The 24,555-nt window shown below is 44.6% G+C and overlaps 1 protein-coding gene across 4 annotated transcripts in view; it reads right to left on the reverse strand.

Moving 5' to 3' along the window:
• Nucleotides 1–2,413: 2,413 nt before the first annotated feature.
• gaa (alpha glucosidase) overlaps nt 2,414–24,555 on the reverse strand; it is a 50,931-nt gene continuing 28,789 nt past the window's right edge. For 3 of the 4 annotated variants that reach the window (XM_079519507.1, XM_079519506.1, XM_079519505.1), the window contains 10 exons: nt 13,708–13,792; nt 13,500–13,617; nt 11,504–11,637; nt 10,147–10,298; nt 8,669–8,817; nt 7,722–7,863; nt 5,784–5,882; nt 5,117–5,281; nt 4,477–4,629; nt 2,414–2,585 (listed from right to left, as the gene is read on the reverse strand). In XM_079519507.1, the coding sequence (XP_079375633.1) occupies nt 2,520–2,585; nt 4,477–4,629; nt 5,117–5,281; nt 5,784–5,882; nt 7,722–7,863; nt 8,669–8,817; nt 10,147–10,298; nt 11,504–11,637; nt 13,500–13,617; nt 13,708–13,792 (1,263 nt within the window). In that variant the 3' untranslated portion in view covers nt 2,414–2,519. Of the gene's footprint in view, nt 2,586–4,476; nt 4,630–5,116; nt 5,282–5,783; nt 5,883–7,721; nt 7,864–8,668; nt 8,818–10,146; nt 10,299–11,503; nt 11,638–13,499; nt 13,618–13,707; nt 13,793–24,555 lie in introns of those variants that run through there. The other variant, XM_079519508.1, reaches the window with a different exon arrangement.

The following is a 24,555-nucleotide window of genomic DNA, read 5'->3' on the forward strand; positions in this document are numbered from 1 at the left end:
TTATCTAAAAGACAAAGATCTCTGTGTCTACAACTCAGTTGTGGGATCTTAGCCCATGCAGCATCTTGAGACTGGCAGGTATAGAGTAAATGGTAAATGGTGCATTTATATAGAGCGTCGCAGTCCCGCCCCCTTCCATGACGACGCCAGGCCCAGGAAATGAATCCCAATGCATTTTTCCCATAGACATTTCAAAAAGTCTTTATTTAAAGACCTTTTAAGCGTCGTACGAAGCCAACTCGAGTCGTGACAAATCATGACAACAAACACAATATTTTGGACCAAACAAATAATTACAAAGAAGAAAAACAACAAAAAAAAGTATTGTAACCTGCCGTTTTTTTCTACTTTCTACTTTCTACTTTGTTTGGCCCAAAACATTGTGTTTATTGTCATGATTTGTCACGACAAGAGTTTTGTCCGCGGCGTAAACAAATAAATACACACATAAATACTTTCTGAAAAGTCTATGAGGAAAATGAACAGGGATTTATTTTCCGGGACTCTCGAGGGGGCGGGACTGCGACGCTCTATAGGCTAGCACTTTTACATAGTTTGTGCATTACATTCACCCATTCATACAGGAAACCATGGTTTCCGTGGAGGAAAACTTAATTGGCAATACAAAAAAATTGTGACCAGATTTGACTGAGAGACTGCCATCGCGCAAATTACCGCTTTTCACCAGAGAAAAACGTTTTTTTTTTTCTCAACTTGCATTTTTCTGCAAGACATTACTCTATAAGCCATATCTCCAAAACTGGTGGGTCAAACTGAACAACCAATATGTCAATTTGAAGCTATGATTCCCTGCTTTCATATGACGTGAAAAAACGAAAATTCAAAAAAATCCAATGGCAGTCCCTCAGTCAAATTTAGTCACAAATGTCCACCACAGCCCAGCATGACGATAAGCCCTAGGATCAACTGTGGGGAGCGCAACAAGGCACACAGCGGTAACATTGCAGTCAGAGAAATGCAAAACGGAGACTTATCTAATGTATTAAAATAATTTATTCAAATGGATAAAAAATAAAATGCGTTTAGGATGCTGTGCCGGGACTACTTTCATTTAAAAAAAACTGAGTGGTGCAAGGTCTTATATAGCCTGATCAGCTGTGGTCTGACGTAATGTCAGTGACCATGGTAACCATGCTCACCTGTGCACGGACACGTATACAGGTACACAAACATAGATACAGACAAACACACACGGGTACTACGGTGATGTCAGTGACGTCACATACTAACCATAGCAACCATGCTCACCCGCACAGGCACAAACACACACGGGTACTAACAAAGCCAGTTGTTGGTGTGGTTTGCACCACTCAAAAACAGTAGAACCAATTTGGAGGTTTTGTGGAGACAAAGAGACCCCCACACACAGTCCATCCAGAAGCAGAGTTTTTGATTGATTGATTGAAAAAAGTATTAACAGTTTGCAGAATTACAGTACATTTCAAGCACAAACTCAATACAAAGGCTGTTAACTGTGAGTGGACGACCCAATTAAGCATTACACTTGAAGCAGAGCAGCAGACTGCGGTGGTTTGAGAGTGGAGGAGGCCATGAGGTCCCCGTGGTGGTTTGAGAGTGGAGGAGGCCATGAGGTCCCCGTGGTGGTTTGAGAGTGGAGGAGGCCATGAGGTCCCCGTGGTGGTTTGAGAGTGGAGGAGGCCATGAGGTCCCCGTGGTGGTTTGAGAGTGGAGGAGGCCATGAGGTCCCCGTGGTGGTTTGAGAGTGGAGGAGGCCATGAGGTCCCCGTGGTGGTTTGAGAGTGGAGGAGGCCATGAGGTCCCCGTGGGGTAACATGGTCTAGAGTGGTTTGAGAGTGGAGGAGGCCATGAGGTCCCCGTGGGGTAACATGGTCTAGAGTGGTTTGAGAGTGGAGGAGGCCATGAGGTCCCCGTGGGGTAACATGGTCTAGAGTGGTTTGAGAGTGGAGGAGGCCATGAGGTCCCCGTGGGGTAACATGGTCTAGAGTGGTTTGAGAGTGGAGGAGGCCATGAGGTCCCCGTGGGGTAACATGGTCTAGAGTGGTTTGAGAGTGGAGGAGGCCATGAGGTCCCCGTGGGGTAACATGGTCTAGAGTGGTTTGAGAGTGGAGGAGGCCATGAGGTCCCCGTGGGGTAACATGGTCTAGAGTGGTTTGAGAGTGGAGGAGGCCATGAGGTCCCCGTGGTGGTTTGAGAGTGGAGGAGGCCATGAGGTCCCCGTGGTGGTTTGAGAGTGGAGGAGGCCATGAGGTCCCCGTGGTGGTTTGAGAGTGGAGGAGGCCATGAGGTCCCCGTGGTGGTTTGAGAGTGGAGGAGGCCATGAGGTCCCCGTGGTGGTTTGAGAGTGGAGGAGGCCATGAGGTCCCCGTGGTGGTTTGAGAGTGGAGGAGGCCATGAGGTCCCCGTGGTGGTTTGAGAGTGGAGGAGGCCATGAGGTCCCCGTGGGGTAACATGGTCTAGAGTGGTTTGAGAGTGGAGGAGGCCATGAGGTCCCCGTGGGGTAACATGGTCTAGTTCCATCACAGCGTCCACTGGACTGTGAACATCTGTGACATCGGCAGGGCCAGGCTGGTCACTGTCAACGCCTGGAGTGTGACAGAAAGAGAGACCGTGAGAGAGAGAGAGAGAGAGAGAGAGTGTGGACATAAAATCTATGCCATGACATAAAAAGGGATAAAAGTTAAATCAGACAGCTAGGCTGACTACAGTAACTGCTTTAATACAGTGGTCGGTGGCAGCTTATAACACATTAAGTACCGGGATTTCTTCCAAAATAGGAGCTTACCCGTACCGGGCAGATAGGGATGGCAGATATTACTCTGAAAGCACCCCCCCCCTTCCGTATTTTACTCTGAAAGCCACCCCCCCCCCCCCCCCTTCCGTTCTTTACTCTGAAAGCCCCCCCCCCCCCCCCCCCTTCCGTTCCGTATTTTACTCTGAAAGCCCCCCCCCTTCCGTTCCGTATATTACTCTGAAAGCCCCCCCCCCCCTTCCGTTCCGTATTTTACTCTGAAAGCCCCCCCCCCTTCCGTTCCGTATTTTACTCTGAAAGCCCCCCACCCCTTCCGTTCCGTATTTTACTCTGAAAGCCCCCCCCCCCTTCCGTTCCGTATATTACTCTGAAAGCCCCACCCCCCTTCCGTTCCGTATTTTACTCTGAAAGCCCCCCCCCCTTCCGTTTCGGATATTACTCTGAAAGCCACCCCCCCCCCCCCTTCCGTTCTTTACTCTGAAAGCCCCCCCCCTTCCGTTCCGTATTTTACTCTGAAAGCCCCCCCCCCTTCTGTTCCGTATTTTACTCTGAAAGCCCCCCCCCCTTCCGTTTCGTATTTTACTCTGAGAGCCCCCCCCCCACTTCCGTTCCATATTTTACTCTGAAAGCCCCTCCCCCCCCTTCCGTTCCGTATTTTACTCTGAAAGTAACCCCCCCCCACCCCCCCCCCCCCCCCTTACGTACAAAACCGGGAGGCATAATGTTCCGTCTTTACATTACGCTCGTACATCTACCGATTTTCCAAAGTCATCCCCCAAATTTCAGACACCATAGAGCACCGAAGTCCTGACGTCACTGTCAGTAGAGGGCGCCAGTCCACAGGTTCGTGTACTTTTTGCATTGTGTTTGAAAAATAAACCGATCATCTCTGCCTTTTCACTCATATGGATATGAAGCATCGACTGAAGGTGGAAAACTGGAAATGTACAAATATACCCAAAGAGTAACAAAATAAGCGCCAGAAACGAGTCAAACAACCCAGAGACTACATTTCCGGGTAGGCAGGGTGGCTGCCCGTCGCACAACATAAACTGACATGTTAATTATGTTCTTTTAATTTAATTTAAAATTAAAGAATCTCAGGAACGCAATGTGTTGACATCTGGGCGTGACGTATAGGCCTATTAGCAGCGACATTGCTTTCATATGTAGTTTCAAGGCTTTTGCGGCCACATTCATTCCATTTTCTCCAGAAACTGGCTGTATCAAATATGAATGGACATCATTAACGACGCACAGCCACTCCCCTGACAGAAAGGCTGGGATGATCAGTTTATTTTTCAAACACAGTTCATATATGAAGCGACCTAAAATCGGGGATTTCAATGCAACTAAAAAAATCTCACCCGTTTGAACTGAGTGGTGCAAGGTCTCATATAGCCTGATCAGCTGTGGTCTGACGTAATGTCAGTGACCATGGTAACCATGCTCACCTGTGCACGGACACGTACACAGGTACACGGACACGTACACAGGTACACAAACATACAGACAAAGCTGGTTGTTGGAGTGGTTTGCACCACTCAAAAAGACATGAACCTGTGTACTGGCGCCCTCTACTGAAAGTGACGTCAGACTTCGGTGCTCTATGTACTCAAACTTGTAGAACAAGTAATTTTTGCCGTGCAACACCGCCACATGGCGAAGTATTGGGGAAAAAATGGCTGAAGCGTTTGAGTAGCGCCGAGTCAGCCAGAACTCACCTTGGTGTCGGAGCGGTACGTGAAATCCAGGACTTTCTCCCCGTTGGCCCAAACGTAGCGCGGCGCGGAGGGCAGGCCGAACACCCGCAGACCACCCAGAACCAGGCCGTCTAGCGCCCCGCTCAGCCTGAGAGGGTCACTCACCACCTGGGACTGGAGAGAGAGAGAGAGAGAGGTCACTCACCAAGCTTGTAGATCTGCTATTTTTCAATAGCTAAAGTGTAACATAACGCTTGAAACACCAAGAGGGGTTCCTGCCCAGAATGAGTTACGTTGGGCTTAATTTCACCAGAGCCATAGAGTATAGACAGAGTTACGCAAACTCTGTTCACTTCATGGGGCTTCAGTCCAATGGCGGCTCTTCTACATAGACTTCTATTGGTTTGTCCCTATTTGAAGGCTTCAAATAGGGACAACCGGAAATTTACGGAATCCATTGGAGTCCATGGGCTCGCACGAGTACATGAACCACGTGACCGTGCTGTTTTCTGCCCCCTCAATGTCACAACTCTTCTATTAGATGGCTCTGAGTTTCACGGATTTCACGGAGGGCCCTCTGAACTTTAGAAGGACCAGAGAGTCTTCTTCGACTCCTCAAAAGCACCCGTTTCTGAAGACACTGTTTTGTTTCATCACTGACCTGTCCTGCGACGAAGAGGAGGTAGCAGTAGCGTCCCGTCTGGAAGGTGTCCAGACTGTCCCCGTCGTCCCAGAACAAGTCCCCCCAGGCCCAGCCTCCTGCAGACAGCGCCACCGTCAGGAAGAAGGGGTTCCCGCGCGAGGCTGTGGTCGTCAAGGCTGGCTCCTATACATTAAATGTCAACATAATAAAAAAAGAAAAAAAGAAAACTCAACTTCTGATACATAATGAACCCACCTGCTGTGGGACAATGTGTCCTTCTCTCACATGGTACATAATGAACCCACCTGCTGTGGGACAATGTGTCCCTCTCTCACATGGTACATAATGAACCCACCTGCTGTGGGACAATGTGTCCCTCTCTCACATGGTACATAATGAACCCACCTGCTGTGGGACAATGTGTCCTCACATGGTACATAATGAACCCACCTGCTGTGGGACAATGTGTCCTCACATGGTACATAATGAACCCACCTGCTGTGGGACAATGTGTCCTTCTCTCACATGGTACATAATGAACCCACCTGCTGTGGGACAATGTGTCCCTCTCTCACATGGTACATAATGAACCCACCTTCTGTGGGACAATGTGTCCTCACATGGTACATAATGAACCCACCTGCTGTGGGACAATGTGTCCTCACATGGTACATAATGAACCCACCTGCTGTGGGACGATGTGTCCCTCTCTCACATGGACGTTGATGGTGTCGAGAGGGGCGGACAGGAGGAGGTACTGCCCCCTGCTGTAGAACGGCTGACCCTGTAGGACACAGAAAACAGTAGGGGACGAAAATAAAATCCATTTGTAGATCAACCGTTCTGTGGTGTGCGGACGATTATGAATCGATTTCACAAATGTCAATAATCGCTGTATGTATATATTCTTTTAATGTATACTTTGTTTTTGTATGTCGGTACAGAATTCATAATCTTTTTAAGAACGCTGCTTAATGCTTTTGTTTGTTTGTAGTGTAACAAAAGATAATGCAAGTAAATTAATCTGTTGTCATTATAGATCATTAGAAAGCACTTTGATTATTAGTCACACAGGGAGGGGGATATAAATCATGTATTGGGATTGAGATGCCTCGTGATCGATTTATAATCCAATCGTAGCCCTCAGAATCTGAATCAAATTGTCAGGTACCTAGAGCTTTCCAAAATTCCACATCGTGCAGACTGTACCAAGTGCCAGGGGGCAGGTAGTAGGTACGGTGCACTTACATTGTGCAGACTGTACCAAGTGCCTGGGGGCAGTTAGTACGTACGGTGTACTTACATCATGCAGACTGTACCAAGTGCCAGGGGGCAGTTAGTACGTACGGTGTACTTACATCGTGCAGACTGTACCAAGTGCCAGGGGGCAGTTAGTAGGTACGGTGTACTTACATTGTGCAGACTGTACCAAGTGCCAGGGGGCAGGTAATAGGTACGGTGTACTTACATCGTGCAGACTGTACCAAGTGCCAGGGGGCAGTTAGTAGGTACGGTGTACTTACATCGTGCAGACTGTACCAAGTGCCAGGGGGCAGTTAGTAGGTACGGTGTACTTACATCGTGCAGACTGTACCAAGTGCCAGGGGGCAGGTAATAGGTACGGTGTACTTACATCGTGCAGACTGTACCAAGTGCCAGTTAGTAGGTACGGTGTACTTACATCATGCAGACTGTACCAAGTGCCAGGGGGCAGGTAGTAGGTACGGTGTACTTACATCATGCAGACTGTACCAAGTGCCAGGGGGCAGTTAGTACGTACGGTGTACTTACATCATGTAGACTGTACCAAGTGCCAGGGGGCAGTTCATAGGTACGGTGTACTTACATCGTGCAGACTGTACCAAGTACCAGGGGGCGGTTAGTAGGTACGGTGTACTTACATCATGTAGACTGTACCAAGTGCCAGGGGGCGGTTAGTAGGTACGGTGTACTTACATCGTGCAGACTGTACCAAGTGCCAGGGGGGCGGTTAGTAGGTACGGTGTATACTTACATCATGCAGACTGTACCAAGTGCCAGGGGGCGGTTAGTAGGTACGGTGTACTTACATCGTGCAGACTGTACCAAGTGCCAGGGGGCGGTTAGTAGGTACGGTGTATACTTACATCATGCAGACTGTACCAAGTGCCAGGGGGCGGTTAGTAGGTACGGTGTACTTACATCGTGCAGACTGTACCAAGTGCCAGGGGGCAGTTAGTAGGTACGGTGTACTTACATCATGTAGACTGTACCAAGTGCCAGGGGGCAGGTAGTAGGTACGGTGTACTTACATCGTGCAGACTGTACCAAGTGCCAGGGGGCGGTTAGTAGGTACGGTGTACTTACATCGTGCAGACTGTACCAAGTGCCAGGGGGCGGTTAGTAGGTACGGTGTATACTTACATCATGCAGACTGTACCAAGTGCCAGGGGGCGGTTAGTAGGTACGGTGTACTTACATTGTGCAGACTGTACCAAGTGCCAGGGGGCGGTTAGTAGGTACGGTGTACTTACATCATGTAGACTGTACCAAGTGCCAGGGGGCAGGTAGTAGGTACGGTGTACTTACATCATGCAGACTGTACCAAGTGCCAGGGGGCGGTTAGTAGGTACGGTGTACTTACATCGTGCAGACTGTACCAAGTGCCAGGGGGCAGGTAGGCAGCCAGCTCCACACTGCCCTGGTCTAAGACGGGGCTGATAAGGAGGGATTTCCCCCACATGAACTGGCGCTCTATGGTCTGACAGTTGGGGTCGGTGGGAAACCTGAGGAGGAAGACATGCATGTACTGTAATGCTCTGCAGTGGCGTGCACAGATAGACACTAGGGGGTGCTAGAGCACCCCCTGCCCTTTTGGCAATGTGCCCTTTTGGAAAAAAAAACGGAAAAAAAAAAACATTTTTTTCTTTTTTTTTTTAGATTTTTCAAAAATAGCAGACCTACAAGCTCATAGCGCGCCACTCGGTGGCGCGCTATGAGCTTGTAGATCTGCTATTTTTCAATAGCTAAAGCATAACATAATGCTAACACCAAAAGGGGTTCCCGCCCAAAATGGATTAAGGCAACCGGCCGGTTCCACGCGCTGCACAAGGTGCCCTTTTTTAACTTGAGCACCTGCCCCTCTAAATGTCTGTGCACGCCACTGATGCTCTGTTGTTTAGGTCGGGAAACAATGTATATGTTTTCCTACAATATTATAATAGCAATAAGTACTATGCTAAGCAGTGGTTTTCAACCTTTTTTATATCAAGGTCCATTATTTATTCAGCATTTGAGCCACGGAACCACCATTTGATGAGATTTTTGCCAAGCACACCCAAAGCTAAAGAATATTTTGTAATTGTTGGATAAGATTTTTGCACGATTCCATTCCGTGTGTATGTAGTACCATAGGATAAACAACGGGCAAACATTGATCAAAATAAGAATTATTTCACATGCTCTAATTGTGTAGACCTGAAAATTAAATAGCCTAAAGGTGTTTAACAGTAATTTAACTCAAGACCTGGTACTTAAGACACGCAAAATACAGCCCAAAGAGTTTCATTTGACATAGCAGAGCAGACCCACTCCATGAAGAGAGGCCGGGCCACGGTCTCAGCTGCAGTGTGAGCGTGGTGGAACAGAGTGTAGAGGAGAGGAAGGAGGGAGTAGCGGAGGTTCAGCGCACTCTGCATGGCCTCCTGAGCCTTCTGCCCAAATACATACGGTTCCTGAGGCTGGGAGGGACGCACGCACGCGCGCACACGCACACACACACACACACACACACACACACACACACACACACACACACACACACACACACACACACACACACACACACACACACACACACACACACTTTAGGACGGCATTGAAGATAGCCAAAAGACGGTTATATCAAATCATTAACCCTATAACACCAAACGTGAATATTTTCACAATTGTAAATCTAACTATGTTTTGACCATAAACCATATTAGACGTGCCACGTAGTGTAGTTTGTGTAGGGTTGCTCTGTTTTCCTCCCCTGTCTCTCCTTCCCTCCACTCTCTCATTCTCTGCAGGTTTGAAGTCCCCAGTCACCTCATCTTTCAATCAGCCTGTTACCTGACTCCTCCCTCATCCAATCACCACCACCACCTGCTGCCTATAAAAGGCTGAGTCCCACCTGGGCTCACTCTCTCAACCAGTACACCTCAGTTGTTTGTTTGTAGCCCTGTCACTGCTGCATCATTTTTGTCTCCTCTTGTGTCCCTGAGCAAACCTTATCTGTTTAGTTTAATGTTCTACTACTAATGTAAATTCTATGCTATATGCCCTGCTTTGGGACAGGTAAGACAGAGGCCTCTATACATAGGCACCACGTAGGTAGAACCTTGTTAAGCACACTAGGTAAGGGGTGTTTGCCACCACATGTATTTTGAACTACGTTTTGGTTAGAGTAGGCAGGCTTTTGTTTTACTAATAGTTAGTTAGTCTGTCTTTTGTTTCCCTAGCTGCTTCTTTTGTTATTTTGGCAACACTCGTGTCCCCTGGTAGTGGCTTAATTGTTTTGCTTTATTGTATGCTTCATGCATACACTTTTGACCACCTGTAAATATACCTCAGAGTAAAAAAGCACATCACCTTTGGTGACAGTAACCCTGTGTTGACTCCGTTTATTTGCACCTCCAATGCTTGATATCCCTTTTTCTTATACAATTGTTGTGAAACCCTAGCCTCTAGACATATCATGGCTATTTTGTCTAGGGGTTTCGTAACAGGAATCCAAAGGAAAGTACGCACATCTCTAAAAAACTTTCAGGTCCTGAACTAAAGGATACGTACAGGAGAAGGAGAAGTAGTCCGCACACTGTTTCGTAGCTATACTGTACCACAGGATATTTATTTAAGGATGTCTTCCTTAAATAAATAAATATCATGTGGGAGCTACGAAACAGTGTGCGGACTACTTCTCCTTCACCATAAACCAATCATTTATCTAGTGAGGACCAGGAAAACGCACGCGCAGTCGCGCAGACAGACCGACCGACCAGACAGACAAGACAGACTAGGTGTCTCACAGCGTTGGGCCTGTCGTTGTGGTTCCTCATGAAGGGATAGAAGGCTCCCAGCTGCATCCAGCGCACACACAGCTCCTCCGTGGTGTCTCCCCCGAAACCGCACACGTCCGCCCCCACCAGAGGCACCCCGAACAGGCCGAAGCGCAGGACGGCTGCATGGGGGGTGGATAGTGGAGAATACGATCACATGAAATAAACAAACACCAAACTAGAGCTTAAACCCATTTAGACCTGACGTCGAAATAAAAAAAAATGACTTCTAAATCCTGACAGTTTTCTGAAATACCTCATGTTTCTATATCATGTCACAAGGACCCCAACAATTATATTTAATTGGCTGCCAACCCCCATTTGAAAATATGTTGTTCCAGGGACCCCACCAGAAGCAAAGATTTGAGTTAAAAATGTTCACTGTGGCCTGGGCCATGGCTCAGTGGTCCAGGCTGGTAATCCAGTCTGGCAGTGTGCCGCGGGTTCGACTCCCGATCCCGACGGCCTTCACTGCATGTCTTCCCCCCCATCTCTCTCCCCATTTCCTGTCAGCCTACTGTCTGTCCCTCCATAAACAATATAAAAAAAAAAAAACATTTAAAAATGTTCACTGTGAAAGCATATATTCAAGGACTTGTGGCACATTTTCAAGATTTTTCGAAAATAGTAGATCTACAAGCTCATATGAGCTTGTAGATCTGGTTCCCACTGGCCATGATTCACATTTGGCCTTGATTCTTCCGCAACAGAGTACACACTTCATTCAACTGTATTCAATGCTTTCACATTTGCAGCGATCCGTATCCGAGTTTCACCTCAACCGGTCCCGATGTGGTCCCGGGAACGGTAACGCAGCGTTCACACTACCACAACATCTGCCAAGTTTTTTTGATTGATTGATTTATTAACAGTTTGCAGAATTACAGTACATTTCAAGTACAACTCAATACAACAAGTGGTCCCGAGTGCGCATCCGGGACCATAGTCCTTAGTGTCCATTTGGGTTCCAAATTGGGATGTCCGATATTGACTTTTTTGCTGATATCCGACATTCCGATATTGTCCAACTGGCAACTGTATAAACTCACATTATGCCTAATTGTATTGTGATGCCCCGCTGGATGCTTTCATAAATGCAAGGTTTTCCAAGTAGAAATAAACATTATCATAAATTCGGAAGAAATTGAAATTAATTAGAACCGATAGTTTTCCGATTAACTTTCCCCTAGTTCCTAATTATCAATAATTTAGCTGGGGGTCCACTGGAACGCCCTCAAGGACTGCTGGGGTACTGCATTAAAAGACAGATTAGAAGGCCCTGAATTTCTATTCATTCAATAACGACGCCGCGTTTGTTCCTCCTCACCAGGGATGGAGTGGCGCAGCTGCTCCCAGTCGCTGCGGACGTCTCCCGTCCACACGCCAGAGAAGCGCCCGATGCCCGGGAAGGACGAGCGGGACAGCACGAAGGGACGCTTTCCACGAACCTTCACCAGAGCACTGAGGAATGGATGGATGCATACACACAGTCATGTACATAATACTATATTTGACTGAGGGACTGCCATTGGATTTTTTTTGAATTATCGTTTTCATGTCATATGAAAGCAGGGAATCATAGCTTCAAATTGACATATTGGTTGTTCAGTTTGACCCACCAGTTTTGGAGATATGGCTTATAGAGTCTTGCAGAGAAACAGCGAGTTGAGAAAACAGGCCTGAAAGGTTCACTTCTGTGGTCTCTAACATTATACACCTAGCTACAAAGCAAAACAAAACAATAGTCTATAATACAATATGTTGTGACATAATAAACAAATGTGACTTCAAAGGGGTAGCTCGGTTAGTTACGTTATGGACACAATTATTTGACATAATAAGGGCCTTTCTCGGCCCCACCTCTCTCCCTTTGTTTATATTGTGTTTAGGATCCAAGATGGCCGCAGCACCAGGAGGGGGTGGCCTAATTGGGCTGCGTTCACAGATTCAAGACACCTGTCTTGGGTTTGTCTTGTGTCTGTGTTTAACACAATCAGTGCCGGAAGTCATTCAAAATAGGAGCTCTGGGGGTCTTTTACTCGGAAACCCACGACCCGGAAACAATCCACTAAAAAAAGTGTACTTTACATTGCTAGCTTACATTGCGATCGTTTTAATTTATACGATATATGATCCAAAAAGCATTCATATTTTGCGGGAGAGATGGATGAGGAGCAGAAATGAAGCGCTAGTATATCGATCCGTTCAAAACCACGGAGAGCGCCCTGGATTAGGAGAGACGAGTCATTATTTCCGCCGCGCTAACAGCGAAGTCAATGGTAAGCTAACAATTGCCTAGAGTGTAGCATACGGTAGCCGAAAGGCGAACTGACAAATAAAAAAAAGGAAAAAATTCAGAATGTTCTTATCTCGCCCCGTATCATTGAGGACGTCTCAGGACGTCGTATGTACGCGTCGATTGGGACCCCTAGGACGTGTGGCGACGTCCTACGGACGGAAGCGGTTAATGGCCGCTCCCATGCATTTCCAATGGAAGCCCATATGGTTTGGGGGGGGGGGGGGGGGGGGACGACACACATCCATCAAAGCTGTGTTCAGACACAAGTCAGGTGTCAGACACAAGGCAAGTGTCTTGAATGCACCCCAGTAAGGTCATATGTCGACCCCGCCCGCTCACCTCTGCCCCACCCCCTCCTGGTGCTGCGGCCATCTTGGATCCTAAAACACAATATAAACAAAGGGAGAGAGGTGGGGCCGAGAAACGCCCCATTGGTTTCCAATGGTTTCCATGTAGAAAACTTGTTCCAAAAATAGCAGATCTACAAGCCATTTCTGCAAAAAAAACTAAAAGAAAACAAAGAATAAATATAGAAAATGTGTGTCAATAATATATATTGTTAATAATAATATTTGTTATATCTGCCCAGTGCCATTTTATATGAAACCTAAAAACCAAAACAGAAAATAAATGTGTATGTTCCGATGTTCAATCAGTGAGGTCATGTCTGACCTGTGGGTGGCGCTAGCCTCCGTCAGCCCATAGAGGTTGTAGTGGGTGTGTCTGACCTGTGGGTGGAGCTAGCCTCCGTCAGCCCATAGAGGTTGTAGTGGGTGTGTCTGACCTGTGGGTGGCGCTAGCCTCCGTCAGCCCATATAGGTTGTAGTGGGTGTGTCTGACCTGTGGGTGGCGCTAGCCTCCGTCAGCCCATAGAGGTTGTAGTGGGTGTGTCTGACCTGTGGGTGGCGCTAGCCTCCGTCAGCCCATAGAGGTTGTGGAGGTTGTAGTGGGTGTCTGACATGTGGGTGGTGCTAGCCTCCGACAGCCCATAGAGGTTGTGGAGGTTGTAGTGAGTGTGTCTGACCTGTGGGTGGCGCTAGCCTCCGTCAGCCCATAGAGGTTGTGGAGGTTGTAGTGAGTGGACAACTGTTGCTGGGCAGACATGCAGAGTGTGCCAGAGTTTAACCGCCCTCCGACCACTCCTGTTTGTGAAACCACACACGCACGCACTATAAAATATAGTAGCTATACTAAATATTTAATAACAGAAAAACACACACACACACACACACCTGGCGTGTAGGGAGGGTTCTCCAGGTCGGTGTCAGGACAGCCATCCACCGAACCCTGGACAAAACTGGCTGGCTCGTTCATATCCTGGAAGGAGAGAGAGAATGACTCGTTCATATCCTGGAAGGAGAGAGATAATGACTTGTTCATATCCTGGAAGGAGAGCGAGAAGGACTTGTTCATATCCAGGAAGGAGAGAGAGAATGACTCGTTCATATCCTGGAAGGAGAGAGAGAAGGACTTGTTCATATCCTGGAAGGAGAGAGAGAATGACTCGTTCATATCCTGGAAGGAGATAGAGAAGGACTCGTTCATATCCTGGAAGGAGAGAGAGAATGACTCGTTCATATCCTGGAAGGAGAGAGAGAAGGACTTGTTCATATCCTGAAGGAGAGAGAGAAGGACTCGTTCATATCCTGGAAGGAGAGAGAGAATGACTCGTTCATATCCTGTTAGGAGAGAGAGAATGACTCGTTCATATCCTGGAAGGAGATAGAGAAGGACTCGTTCATATCCTGGAAGGAGAGAGAGAATGACTCGTTCATATCCTGTTAGGACAGAGAGAACAACTCGTTCATATCCTGTTAGGACAGAGAGAACAACTCGTTCATATCCTGTTAGGAGAGAGAACAACTCGTTCATATCCTGTTAGGACAGAGAGAACAACTCGTTCATATCCTGGAAGGAGAGAGAACAACTCGTTCATATCCTGTTAGGAGACAGAACAACACATACGATCAAAACGTGTCTGATTCAAATGTGTAGAAACATAATGTGGAATGGAATGCAACAGCTGCGATGTATGAAGCGCATACAATACTATACCATATAAGACATGGCAGTGAGATCACAGATGCAACAAACCTGTTATCACCACTGATATGTGTGAGGCTGAGTGGACTGTGTGTGCACTAGTCTGTTTACAGAAAACTAAAAAATCGTGAAAATATTTATTTCAGAAAACTGGAGGATTTAGAAGATTTTTTTTTAAATGTTGAGGTCAGGCCTGGGTTAAAATAATGAAACTAAATAAAAACTACAATAACAACAATGCAAAACTAACTGTAAAATCGCATTCTTTAGTTTTCCTACCATCATATCTGAAGTCATGGCTTCTTTAATCCTATACCCCTTTGAGCTTCTATAAATATCAAACCTTTCCAAAATAATACCTATGAAATAAAATAAAACTAGAAAAGTGTCTCCCTCAGAGCTCTGGTCTCCGCTATAGGCCGGGTTCATTGCCTATACCCAGGGTACGCTAACTAGTCAATTAGAACAGGGGTTCTCAACCCGTGGGTCGCGACCCCTCGGGGGGGTCGCCAAATTATTTTAGGGGGTCCCCAAAATATTTTCCAAAAAAAAAAAAAATTACATTTTATTTTCACGATTTTTCAAAAATAGCAGACCTACAAGTTCATAGCGCACCACCGAGTGGCGCGCTATGAGCTTGTAGATCTGCTATTTTTCAATAGCTAAATTATAACAATGCTTAAAACATCAAAAGGGGTTCCCGCCCAAAATGGTTTAAGGTTATTGTAGCAGTCAATTTATATTGGGGGTCGGGAGGGGGAGGGGCGGGGGTCCCGAGACATTGCCAAAGCATTTCCGGGGGTCCCCGGCCAAAAACGTTGAGAACCCCTGAATTAGAATGCAGTCTGAAAAATCTGACAAATACACCTTACCACATAGGTAAGGTGTATACTAATGCAGGGGCGGCCTTAAGGGTCGGGAGGCCCCGTTCATGACGTCATAATTTTAATAATTAATAATTATTAAAAAGAGTGGTGAAAGGTCTTATATAGCCTGATCAGCTGTGGTCACTGACGTAATGTCTCATTCCGGCCAATCACAATGCATCATGCTAATTTTTTGACGCACAGACAGACAGACAGACAGACACGTAAACTAACAAAGCCAGTCGTAGGAGTGGTTTACACCACTCAAAAATAAAAAAAATCACACCCGTGTGAACTGAGTGGTGTAAGGTCTTATATAGACTGATCAGCTGTGGTCTGACGTAATGTCTGACGTAACGAAATCACACCAGTGTGAACTGGGTGACCGTAGCAACCGTGCTCATTTTTTGAGCACAGACAGACAGACAGACTAACAAAGCCAGTTGTAGGAGTGGTTTACACCACTCAAAAAATACACAAAAGCAGCTTGATTAAACAATGTTTTACTGTAAGGTATAACTGGAAGGCAGCATAGGCTATACAATGATGCAATCGCAACTCTCAGCGCTGCTAGTGCAGTGAGTGAGTGCACACACTGGGAAGTGGGAACAATTACAACCAAACGACACAGGTCAACGTGACATGACAGGTCAATGTGACATGACAGGTGGAGTACCTGCAGTGATTATTAGCTGCTGCCAACTAGGTAAGTGGACGTACAGGATGAGGATGAATAATTGACAAGGCTGATTGGAAGGCTGCGATGCAATGCAATATTACCATACTACTACTACTACTACAACTATTTATTTTTTACAACAAAATAAAAAAGGCCCGTTTCAATTGAAACGATTGAAGGCCACCACTGTACTAATGTGGGTGAGGTTTGTACAAAAATGGTGGTAGTAATGATGTATATTTATGCACCATGTGACATAAATGTGTCTTTGTAGCAGTGATGGTCGAGTGGAAGAAAGGAAGCAAGCAGGTTGTAGTCGTCACATCTGATCAGTTTTATTGAACAGAATTCACTCAGTTACAAGGCTTTCCACGGGCAGAATGCCCCGTGGAAATACAGTCGTCACATCGTAGCTAATCAGTGTGAACTCCTAGAAGTTTCACAGCGTCACCTTTTTACTAACTTCCAGATCCCGCCTCCCTGGAAACTCACAGGATCTTCCGGTGAAGGAGGAGGGACCCATGGCATGCAGCTCATGTACTGAACTATATGTTTTATACCAAATAGGACTAATTCAATACCTATACTATATATGAAGCATGCAGAACACATGTAATGAAATAGTTCAAACTATATTGTTAACCAGTCTAAAATGATTAAAGCCCAAATACACAGTAGTATCATATCAGGTGTAAGAGGAAGAGCAGGGAGCAGGAAGCTCCCTGCACACACACACACACAGCTGTTGTTTAGCCGTTCGAGATAGGCGCTGTCCCCCGAGTAGGAACTGACCCCCGTCACCCCCTGGGGTGTTTAGCAGCATTCAACAAAAGGCTTTGTTTTTACGGACTGATTGTAAATAACTCTAAGCAGTTTACTCTAGGTTACCACAGTATTGCATGTCTCAACTTACAGAGCTCCTCTTGTGTGCAGTCGATGCACCTAGCTGTCTATAAAATAACAACTGATTGATATATACGTGTCCATGTCTATAAAATATCCATCAGTAACAAAAAGTGTGTTGTGCAAAAATCCGCCTCAAGGTGGCAGGCTCATGTGAACACTTTGGGATGGAGGTTCTTTCCTTGGCCTCCCGGGAGTGTGAATAAGGAACAGGAGCGAAAGCCTATACAGTTCCCATGGCCTTGCATCTCATTTCCAAGAAGTAATTCTGCAATTTAGCGTGCCCTCTCTTTCACTTCTCTCACCCCACGGAAGTGAAAGTCACCCCATGTGATTCCTGACGAGGCCAGCTGTGGTCAAATGGACCTCCATGTCAGTCGAACTCCCTCAAATGACCCTTCATTCCTATGTTGAGTAAACCACTGGAAGGACGCTTGTCACTGACCGACGTTTAGGTACGTAGATCAGGTAGGATTCAAATATTGCAATTCCTTCATCATTTGTATAGTGTTCCAGTTCCAATGTTGTCTGCTCATTTATTTGCCTCATCACCACCAACTGCATTTGTTTACTCTGCGCCCTATATGGGTTCTCTATCCTGATTGGATACAATTGGTATCCTGACCTGAAAATGCATTTTCTGTTTAATAAGGAGCTAGAGAGACAGGGAGAGGGAGCAATGAGTACCATCAGAATGTAGAGCCATTTAACAACCCTATTTTAACCAAAGACAATCACTTATATATCTATATCACACTTGCAAGATTTTTCAAAAATGTTAAAAAAGCAGATGTACAAGCTCAGTGATGCGCTGCGCTGCGAGCTTGTATATCTTGTATATCTGCTATTTTAAAATCCCAGTTTTAATGGGTTAATGGGCTAAACCCGTCAAATTCTCGATATTTCACAAATAAAAGCACCAGCCTGTATGCATGAGGCATCCACCACATGAATAGTTTGATGAGAAATATTCACATTTTTAGATTGTTAATCCGGTCCCACTCCCTTTGTGTAATAGACAGGGCAAAGGCTATAACAACCTGATTACCAGGTGTGCCAAACTTTTCTCAGTTGTTTCTAATATGATTTTTTACGTAAAAAATACGTAAAAAATCTAATTCTGCTTGGGACATTTTTGTCCCAAGCTGAATCACACACACACACACACACACACACACACACACACACACACACACACACACACACACACACACACACACACACACACACACACACACACACACACACACACAGTGCAAAACATACTCTCTCCCCATGCCTTCGGCCTGGTGGAGACAATAATAATAATATATAGCACCTTTTAAAAGCAAGTTGGCACGAGGTCGGAAAAATATAGGCAGGTGCAAGGCCATTCCATTATAATTCCAAATTATAATATTTTAACATCTGTTCAAAAAGCCACAGGTAAGCTATAACAACCTGATGTGCCAAACTTTTCTCAGTTGTTTCTAATATGATTTTTTACGTAGAATCTAATTCTGCTTGGGACATTTTTGTATCGCGCATAGTTAATGAGATAATTTGCATATTAGACACATTAGCTGAAATAAAGATTTAATGAATAAATGTATGTATAATATGGCAATATGAACTACACATCAAATCAGATATTTGCCTGTTCTGTGCAATACTTTGTGCAATATTAACTTGTATGTTAATATTGTCATTTTTATAAACTAAAACCTAAACTGATTGGAGAAAAAACTTAACTAATTTTTCGTGAGCTAATATTCACTGTGTGCTAGCTTAGATGCTTGACCTGTGTATTTACAGTAATGTCAACACATTTTGCAGTGTAAGATTCTAGCATGTTTATTGTGGTTAATAATATTATGCATATGTAACATGCAATTATTGCAATTACGGCAATTCCCTATTTTCAGGCTTTCCTCAAACCGCAATAATTCGTCTCTAACTTGTCCAAAATACTGCAGCTAGGGTTCTTATGAGAACCAGAAAATACAACCATATTAACCCGGTTCTGGCCTCACTCCATTGGCTACCTGTGGCTTTTTGAACAGATGTTAAAATATTATAATTTGGAATTATAATGGAATGGCCTTGCCTATATTTCCGACCTCGTGCCCACTTGCTTTTTAAAGGTGCTATATATTATTATTATTGTCTCCACCAGGCCGAAGGCATGGGGAGAGAGTATGTTTTGCACTACGTCCGTGTGTCCGTCCTTCCGTCCGTCCGTCCGTCCGTCCGTCATCAGCTCGATCCATGCTAAACTGTGCACACACACTCCCTGGATGCCAACGACGAACCTCTGCCCCAAATATTCGTCAACGGCCTGTTATAGCGCCACCATGAGGCCGATTTAGGCAAAACACATTTCTGTAGATAACTCGTACACATTTTATCCATACATCACACAATTCAGTATACACTATCTCCATAGTCATGTGATCAACACGGATCTGCACAATTTCCCATCTTCCATCCTGATTGGCTAAGATTGGCTTCCAAAGCTCACATGATTGGTCCGTTTCGAACAAAATGCCACAAATCAATTTCCATGAAATTATACACGCACATTTCCACTAGGCCGAGGACGACATGCCACTATTTTTTTCCCCAAATCAGCCTCATGGTGGCGCTATAACAGGTTAATTCCTGTTTTTACCTATAACTGCATTGATCTGTATACAACTTATGTATGCGCACTCCCTAGAGGCCATGGACAAACATTTCCCCTGCATCCCTGCATCCCCGGTTATAGCACCACCATGAGGCCGATTTCTGCAAAACGCATTGTTTGTTGGATTTCATCCAAATCTCACGCAAATCGGTACACATCTCTGTAGTCATGTGATCAAGACGAGCCTGTTGGATTTCTCAGATTCTACACTGATTAGCTAAGATTGCCTTCCAAAGTTTTCAGGAGTAGCCCGTTTTGTACAAAATGCTGCACATGTCCTGCTCATCCAGAATTCTATCCTCAGAGATGCTATGAGTGATCTGGCTGTGCATTTCCTCAACAAAATGAAGAAAATTGTTGCAAGAAACAAACAAAACAAACAAAAAAACATGTTTATATTACTCTTAAACATTTTGCCAAACCTCACACACACTCCTATCCTCCTGGTGGAGACCTGTGCCCAAAAATCACATTAGAAACAAGTTTGGCACACCCGGTAATCAGGTTGTTATAGCCTTTGCCCTGTCTATAAGGACCTTAACACTGGCTTGTCCTCTCTCTATGAGAGGCGGGATAAGCACTGGTATATGTTTATTTTCAAATCCCCCCCCCCCCCTTACATTTTCTCTATGTTGGAACAGAATGCTGGTGCCCATCAGACCCGCTCGAGTGACTTCTTGACCCTCAAGGTTACTTTTGCTAACACAAAGTGGGGCAAGGCAGCATTCTCTGTCAGTGATCCATCTGATTGGAATGAGCCCAAGAAATCCTTAAAAAAAGAAATCTCTGCCCTCATTGGGTAAATTCACGGAAATGATTTCCAGCACTTTAGTTCAACATTGTAACTGTTTTAATTAATTCTCTATCTTTTACAGTTCTAGTTTTTAGTATTTTTGTATTCTGATGCATATATTAATTTTGTTATTTTTTTGTGTTTCTGTATTCGGCTACATTAAAAAATGAGGGCCCTGCCCCTCAATCAGCGGCGTCAACTTTGGGAGTGCCTGAGGGCTTGGGCACTCACTGAAAAAATAATAAGCCAAATAGCACCCACTGAGATTAAGGCTGAAGATCCCCTCCCCCTGGTCATTTTGTCACGTAGGCACAGCCACACACCTTTACGGTGTTCACAGAACAGGTATTCAAATGCTAATACGGTGGCTTTGTGCAGTGACCGCACGGTTCATTCACACTCCGTCTCATGCAGCAACACAACACTAACACAGTCAGCGGAGAGGCTGCTGTCTGTGTACCGTCGGCCCGTCTGTAAAGAGCCATGACTAGAGACTTGACAAACAGAGCCATCTCAGCCAAAATATCCCAAAACAATGTCCGGGGAACAGAACTGTTCCTTTTCCTCAGACTACTTTTACTTTAATTAAAAGGTAAGATGCAGTGGCTGTAATTGGGTCAAGGATCTTGCTTTCGTGAGCAATTGTGTACGAGATTGGTAATACATTGGTCAAATCATGACATTGTTAGACCATCTGGGGGAAATAAATAAATAAATCTGCGTCGTCGTCGTCCCACCTAGCTAAAGGTAAAATCCACCCGCCGCTTATGGCTGAAACAATTTAATTATTTACTGTTGATCATGCTGAAATGTTGAAACAAGATGCTGAAACAATTTAATGTGTTCGTTAATTGTTGTGAACTGAAAGCGCGCACCACTGTATTTATTAGCAAACTGTAAATTATAAAGTACCAAAAAAATGTTTTTTTCAAAAATAGCAGACCTACAAGCTCGTAGCGCGCCACTCGGTGGCGCGCTATGAGCTTGTAGATCTGCTATTTTTCAATAGCTAAATTATAACATAATGTTTAAAACACCAAAAGGGGTTCCCGCCCAAAATGGGTTAACTGTCCTTTTTCGCAGATCACGCAAACCTCAGCAAAAAGAAAAGGACAATATCGATGGCCTCCAACTGTAGATGACATGGGACAAGTCTGTCCACACATAAGTCTATAGAGCACCGAACCGAAGTCTGACGTCAATATTGGTAGAGGGCGCCAATCCACGGGTTCATGTACTTTTTATTTGCATTGTAATCCCCATAGGGGGGATTTTTAGGTCGCCTCATATAAAAACTGTGTTTGGAAAATAAACTAATCATCCAGGCCGCTTCACTCATATGGATATGAAGAATCAGAGAAAATGCTAATGTTACTGCTACTGAATTAGTTACATTTTTGCTAGAAACAGACGGTATCATATATGAGTGACTGACTACGATACAGAGACACCTCCCTGACAATAACGCAGAGACAGCTTGTTTATTTTTGGACCACAACGCTTATATGAAACGATTTTAACATTAGCCCATGTTATTCTCCATAGAGAAATTACTTCCGTGAACCAGGGGAATCGAAGGGATGAGCGAGTGACGTCAGGACTTCGGCGCTCTATAGTATCTATGTAGAGCTAAAGGACCACTTCACCACTTTTCAACATACCTTCATATAATTGGTCCTCACTAATGTTCGTGATGAAATGCCACATTTGTGTCCTACTCTGTCTGCGTCTCATGGGAGGGCTGTGGGCAGTTCAGAAACCCGTCATCATCGATTGGGGAACAAGCTAATAGAAACGGCAAGCTTTCTGTTCCTGAAAAGTTGCGATGCGCTTTTGCTGAATAAGGGAAAACAAAGTATTGTGTTGCTATCGCTCGTCCTGTACCCTTTATTTTTTTTATGTTTTACTCTCATTTCCTTTCTTTTATTGTAACTTGCTGAATGTATGACCCTGTACTTGCTTACAAATCAGAGCTGCCCAGATGTTCGTCTTTTTTGTTTTTCCTTGTTTGTTCGTTTTTTGTTTTTGCTCCAAAGAAAAATAAAAATGTTGTAACTTTGGTCACCATTGAGAACATGGGAAATATATCTTTATATATATATGATTGTAATGTAATGTACTTCTCATGATGTAGTTGTTCATTATGCTTGTACACAAGGACCAAAATAAAAACATAATTTCAAAAAAGAAAAGTTGCGATGCGAAAATGGAAGCCATATCGTTCTCACGGTAATATAAATCTAAATATATATTTTTTAAATAAACCTTTTCTGAACTGCCCACAGACAACAAGAAATGTGGTATTTTATCATGAGCAATAGTGAAGACCAATTATATGAAGATAAGTGGTGAAGTGGTCCTTTAAAGATCAAATAAAAGGCTACACAGTGTAGTGTAACCGTTTTGCTGTTGTGTCCCCTTTAGATCATCGATGCTGAACAGTGTTGTCACCAACCAGTGTCCACAGCAGAGTTACTCCACCAAAAGTACCTGACAGTTGACCCTGAAGACAGCCATGATGCCAGGAAGCCATTGTTTCTCCTTCTTATTTCTGTTGTTCACGCTTCTTCTTCTTAGTCCCACACTGGCTTACTTCCTGAAACACTGCACTATTGATTACTCTGAAAATGTCACTGAGGTTGTTTTAGTGGACTGTTCTGAAAGTGGTCTGTATACGATACCAGATGACATTCCTGGATACGCTAAGGGGTTATATCTATTTCTCAATAACATCCCAAAGATAAGCAGTGCAGATATTTTGCATCTATCAAATCTAACGCTGTTGGACCTGAGTTCGAATTTAATAACTCATGTAGATGACGGGGCTTTTGTCCCTTTGGTGCAACTTAAAGAGCTCCGTATGGACGATAACCTACTAACAACACTGACCGACAATATGTTTCAAGGACTGTCAAACCTCTCAATACTGAGCTTGGAAGACAACTATATCCAATTTGTCGACTCTGCTGCGTTCAAGTTACTCCCCAACTTGCAGACACTAAGCATGAAATCCAATCAAATTACGGATATCATCACCATCTTACAAAAACTACCACGCTTGCACGTGCTGGAAATCTTTAGTGAAGAGTTAGAGTCTTTTCAGTCAAAAGATCTGCCATTCAACATGACCTCTGAGCTCAGGGAGTTGATAGTTTATTCAGAATCAATAAAAAAGTTTAGCATCACAACAGCTGTATTTCCACATCTCGAGACAATCGACCTGTCCGGCTGCACTACCGATGGATTGGAGTGGGACATACCAGACAAGTATTTTCTCAGGAATATAACTAAGGTGTCTTTTAGTGGTGGATTTACGTTTGACTCCATCAGAAAGGCTCTACAGAGCCTTGATTCACTAGCATACCTACAACTGTCTCTCAGGGATAATTGGATCAAAAGAGGGCTCTTAAATATTACCTGCAAAATACCCACTCTGAGGACACTGGATCTATCGCATAATGAGCTGACTGAACTGTCAAAGGGTTCAATAAAACAAATGAAACAACTCAGTCACCTGAAGCTCTTCGACAACAGACTTTCCAAAGTGCCAGACGATGTTAAGCATCTCTCCATGCTACAATTCCTAGACCTGCGTTACAATCATATTAATGATTTAAGCTGCTCAGACTTCTTAAATTTAACCAGACTCACACACCTTCATCTTGATAATAATGCCATCTCTGAACTCAAACAGTGCTTATTTCCACATCTTAATGAGCTAAAGGCTCTGACTTTGGATGACAATTCCATTTGGACTATTGGTGACGCGTTCAAGATTGGTCTACAGAAACTAGAATTACTGGATTTAAATGAGAATGTTGTCTCAAGGCTCAGCCAGGGGGATATTATAAATCTGAAATCGCTCAAACAATTAGACTTGGCATTGTTTATTTATATGGAAGCCAATACGTTGTCACAGCCACCTAACCATACACTGAACAGACTGAAGACATTTACAATACAATTTAGAATTAATGTTAACCCAATAATATATCACATCATATCACACTTTGTCTCGGCTATGAAAAATTTGGAACATTTTACAGCCGAGAATGTCGATAGTGATGGTCATCGACCACACCGAGACACATTTAAATATGTACCACAGCTGAAGTCTCTTACTTTAAGGAG

The sequence above is a fragment of the Electrona antarctica genome, assembly GCF_951216825.1.
Source record: "Electrona antarctica genome assembly, chromosome: 14".
NCBI classification, from domain to species: Eukaryota; Metazoa; Chordata; class Actinopteri; order Myctophiformes; family Myctophidae; genus Electrona; species Electrona antarctica.